At 46.8% G+C, this 4,636-nt stretch overlaps 1 protein-coding gene across 1 annotated transcript; it reads right to left on the minus strand.

The window, feature by feature from the left end:
- Positions 1-806: 806 nt before the first annotated feature.
- Positions 807-4,421, minus strand: f7l (coagulation factor VII, like). The gene is made up of 8 exons (XM_010789893.1): positions 4,207-4,421; positions 3,563-3,729; positions 3,329-3,353; positions 3,047-3,160; positions 2,428-2,568; positions 1,945-2,033; positions 1,750-1,870; positions 807-1,526 (listed from the first exon to the last, which is right to left on the minus strand). Exons 1-8 carry the CDS (start codon positions 4,286-4,288, stop codon positions 979-981), a joined length of 1,287 nt encoding a protein of 428 aa, XP_010788195.1. The 5' UTR covers positions 4,289-4,421; the 3' UTR covers positions 807-978.
- Between the last annotated feature and the right edge of the window lie 215 nt (positions 4,422-4,636).

Here is a 4,636-nt window from a genome sequence, read left to right on the forward strand (position 1 = left end):
GTAACTGCGTCAGTAAATACGTCAGTAACTGCGTCAGTAAATACGTCAGTAACTATGTCAGTAACTGCGTCAGTAACTATGTCAGTAAATACGTCAGTAACTGCGTCAGTAACTACGTCAGTAACTGCGTCAGTAAATATGTCAGTAACTACGTCAGTAACTGCGTCAGTAACTATGTCAGTAACTACGTCAGTAACTATGTCAGTAAATATGTCAGTAACTGCGTCAGTAAATACGTCAGTAAATCACCTACTGGTGGATTTAGAAACAGAGGTTGCGTTAGCCGCCTTTAGCTTAGCGGATGTGACATGAAGTCATGTGACCGCGCTGCTTTACCTCCCAGCTGTACCTTGATGCTACCCATGCTAACAGGCTAAACCCCCCTTTACAGCACAGTATAAACACTGGAGTACTTCCTGTAATCAGAGTCTGACAGGTCGTCCTCACCTGAAGCCGCCCGGCAGCCGGAGACGCTGAAGACGAAGATGAAGAAGACTCTGAGCTTCATGGTTCATCAGACAGGAGCCTCTCTGTGGAGCTAATGGAGGTCCAGAGTCCACCCCCCCCCAAACCCCATCGATCACATGTCCCAATGACAAAGACCACACAAGCTGCTGTTTGCCTTCAATACGTCACGAGATAACGAACATCAAACCAGTTCCGCTGATCACATTTCAAATATATTCTTTCTTATTTCTAAATACAGTATTTAACTCCTCTGCATGATGAAGAATGATAAATATATTAATTTATATAATATTTATATTTGAAAGAACATAAATAAAAACATCAGCAGCATCAGTAACAGTTTTATTTTTGTACATGAAGAATAATCAACGTTATCACATCTCAGCGTCTCGGTTTACAAATCAACATCAAACTTAAATGTTAGTGCACTTTCATAGCATTAGCTCTAGCTTCTGGACATACTATATTAAATCTGTGTAGCATTAGCTTTAGCTTCTGTTAGCCTCTCTGTCAGTAGTGGGCCATGACGCTCTCGATCCAGCCCAGGAAGTTGCTGACCCTGGAGTAGACCCCGTACAGGTTCCTGTTGGCGCACCCCTTCCCCCAGCTCACCACGCCCGTCAGGAACCAGGTCTTCTTGTAGCGGGTGACCAGGGGCCCGCCGCTGTCGCCCTCGCAGGCGTCGCTGCCGCCCGCCTTCAGCCCGGCACACAGCATGTTCTTAGTGATGGTCAGATTGCTGTGCAGACGGCACTCCTGCAGAGGGACTCTCGGGAGAACCAGACGCTGAAGAACTCCGGCTGCCGGACCTCGTTGAGCCACTCGACCCCATCCTGACACCGTGGACTCTCTGACGCTGGCCAGAGTCCGGCTGAAGGACGAATTCCTGGCAGGCAGACAGACGGGCACCACATGGGGTCCTAGCTTCACGGGCCTCTGCAGCTTCAGCAGCGCAATGTCACTGTCAGAGCTCGACTTGTTGTAGGCGCGGTGGATCACGACCTTCACAACGCGCCGCCGCTGCTCCGTGCGCTCCTCCACGTTCAGGTCGTGCTCACCTGCACGGAAACAACACCGTTAGTTTACCTGTGGTTCCTATCGATCTCTGAGAAACAACACCGTTAGTTTACCTGTGGTTCCTATCGATCTAACACACCACTACAGAAACACCACTGGTACAGATCACTTTTCATTCGGGCACAAAGACAGAATTCGGCATACGACAGAATGAAAAGACATAGAATATGTAAATAAAGGTAGAGGACTAAGAACCGGTCTTACCGACGGTGACGTTGAAGACGTGGGCCTGTTTTCTCCAGACGCAGTGAGCTGCCGTTAACACCCAGCGGTTAGAGAGGACGATCGCTCCACAGGTGAAGACGTTATGCTCCGTCAGCAGCGCCTGAGAGGAGACAGTTAGACACTCGGGACATGAGATACCACAGTCTTAGTCTGAAAGTTATTATATAATCGTACCTGCCAGGGACACTGTCCTTTGGGGCAGTTCTTCCCGTTGATCACCCTGGGGCTGAAGAACCACTGAGGTCGTCCACAGGCCACCTCGTCTGATCGGAGACACAAAGACACGTTAATGTAAACACAAACTAATCCCTGACCAGGGTTTGTATCAACACTGGGTTTCAATTAAGGATATCTAAGTAACGAAGGTGATTTCAGAACCCAAAGACCAAGATGGTGACTACCTAAACTGGACCCCCACTAGAGAACGTATTATCTTTACAAATATACAGCGTTTTTCTCTCCAGAAGTCTGAATTAGCCAAAGACCAAGATGGTTGTTGGACGTCAACATCTTGGTCCAAAAAAAGAAGCAGTTGACAAATAAAAACCAAGATGGAAACGACCAAGATGATAACGGCCAAAGATAGACCTCCACTAGAGACTGTCTTTAAACTAAGAGCTGTTGCTTCCAGAAGTCTGAAGTAACAGTTGTTCAGACCTTGGGGTTCGCAGCTGCTGTTGTCCGGATGCAGTCGGTACCCCGGAGCGCAGAAACACACCGTGGATCGATCCGGAAACTCTTTACAGAAATGTTCACAGCCTCCGTTCCTGTAGCGGCAGCCATTGGACGTCTGACGGACTGTGGAGAGAAAGAGGAAACAGGAAGACGTTCAGATGATACCAACACTGGAGATCGATTGTTGCTCAGAGACTTCCTGACTCACAGACCATAATAACCTGAGAACCTCCAGCAGCATCCTCTGGACCCAAAGCGTGCTCTAACAGAGAATCTGAACTGCTACCATCTAATGGAGATCACTAAGGTCTGCCTGAAGCATCCTCTGTGAGCCAGCCTGAAGCATCCTCTGTGCTCCAGTCAGAACTGCTACCATCTAATGGAGATCACTAAGGTCCTGAAGCATCCTCTGTGCTCCAGACAGCCTGAAGCATCCTCTGTGCTCCAGACAGCCTGAAGCATCCTCTGTGCTCCAGACAGCCTGAAGCATCCTCTGTGCTCCAGACAGCCTGAAGCATCCTCTGTGCTCCAGTCAGTCTGAAGCATTTCAGGCTTCATCTGACTATTAAAGTATTGTCGTTATCGTATCGTACGGATGTACCTTTGTCGCAGTGGTGACCGTGGAACTTGGGCGGACATTTGCAGCTGTAGGAGTTGAGGTGACGAGTGCAGGAGGCGCCGTTCTTACAGGGCGACGACTGGCAGTGATCCACCGCTGCAGACAGGAAGTACAGGGACAGGAATTACAGGACTTCAGGGATAGGACGTACAGGGCTTCAGGGACAGGAAGTACAGGACTTCAGGGAAAGGAAGTACAGTTTCAGGGACAGGAAGTACAGGACTTCAGTGAGTAACAGTGACCCGAAGTACATTATTACCCGACCTGTGTAGCGCCTCCAGAAAGCTTCCTGCGTAGAGAAAGAAACATCGTTAGCGTCTGTTAACGAGATGAAAACATTGTAAAGTTAGCGACATAAAAACATTGTAAAGTTAGCATCGGAAACTTAACGAGATTAAGACATCGTAGAGTTAGCGTCACAAACTTAACGAGATAAAAACATCGTAAAGTTAGCGTCAGAAACTTAACGAGATAAATGTGAAGTCATCGTGTTCTCACCAGCTGTTGCGGCAGAGCGTAGATTTCCTTTGCCTCTTCGTACGAACATTTCTCTTCGTAACACTCGCGCTCCACGTTGCCGCGCCGCAGCTCCTCGAACAAATAGTTAGCACGCCGCGCACGGTGCAGGAAGACGCTAGCCTCGGGGCGGCTAACAAACACACCGCCTTTATTACAAACACAGAAGAAGAGGAGGTGGACTGAAGGGTTCGGATCTTAACCAATAACATGCTTTTATTGTGGTAATTGGTACGTTAGCCTTATGTTGCTGTTTGTTAATTGTGACATTATTTATTTTTTTCTTACATTTGTGTAATATTTAGCTGTTTTGTTCGGACGTTACTTTTTGAATCTGTTGTCCGCTTGGGCGCCCTTTTCACGGATGGGTCTAGCTAGCTTTTACTCTAATATGACGACAATCCAGATATCTTATGCTAAGCTAACAATAGTGCTAATGCTGGAACATTAAACCTGACCTTTGTTTCAACAGGAACTCCGAACAGCTCGATGTTTACGTGAGCTAACATGCTTACGTAGCTCAAAGCAGCAGCAGCAGCAGCAGCAGAGGAGAGAGGATTTACAAGAAGAAGAAGAAGAAGAAGAAGAAGAAGAAGAAGAAGAAGAAGAAGAAGAAGAAGACTGACCTCCAGGAAGCCCAGTGCATGCTGGGATAGCGACGATGAGGAGGAAGAAGAGTCGGCTGGTGTCTGAGCGGACGGACGCCATGTTTGATCTGATCAAAGGTCAGAAAAACAGAAACGCTCCGAGAGCCTCTGAGCACACGAGTCCTGAAGTACTCTGAAACCCCCACTCTTTATATTCAGCTTTTCTCCTGATGTTTCACGTTCATTTGACTTTATTTAAAGAAGGATAAATGGAAACTTTAAACATGTCTTTCAAATAAAAGAAGAATACATTATATTTAGACACACAGCTAATTCTAATTTTCAAAATAAAATCCCCTAAATAACCACCTTAGTGTTCAGATGTACAGTACATCCCATGATGTCCTCAATGCCTAGAATACTATGAATTTATCTAACAATGCATTTGGTTTAAAAATATTTACATTAT

This window comes from Notothenia coriiceps, unplaced genomic scaffold (genome assembly GCF_000735185.1).
Source record: "Notothenia coriiceps isolate Sejong01 unplaced genomic scaffold, NC01 NC01_scaffold00033431, whole genome shotgun sequence".
In the NCBI taxonomy this organism is placed as follows: Eukaryota; Metazoa; Chordata; class Actinopteri; order Perciformes; family Nototheniidae; genus Notothenia; species Notothenia coriiceps.

Bases quoted from the DNA above. Each gene is read 5' to 3' on its own strand.
- f7l (XM_010789893.1), bottom strand. From the start codon at position 4,288: ATGGCGTCCGTCCGCTCAGACACCAGCCGACTCTTCTTCCTCCTCATC. The intron at 3,161-3,328 runs GTCGGGTAATAA...TCCTGTCTGCAG, and splicing joins TTTCTGGAGGCGCTACACAG to CGGTGGATCACTGCCAGTCG. The intron at 1,871-1,944 runs GTACGATTATAT...GTCTCCTCTCAG, and splicing joins AAGGACAGTGTCCCTGGCAG to GCGCTGCTGACGGAGCATAA.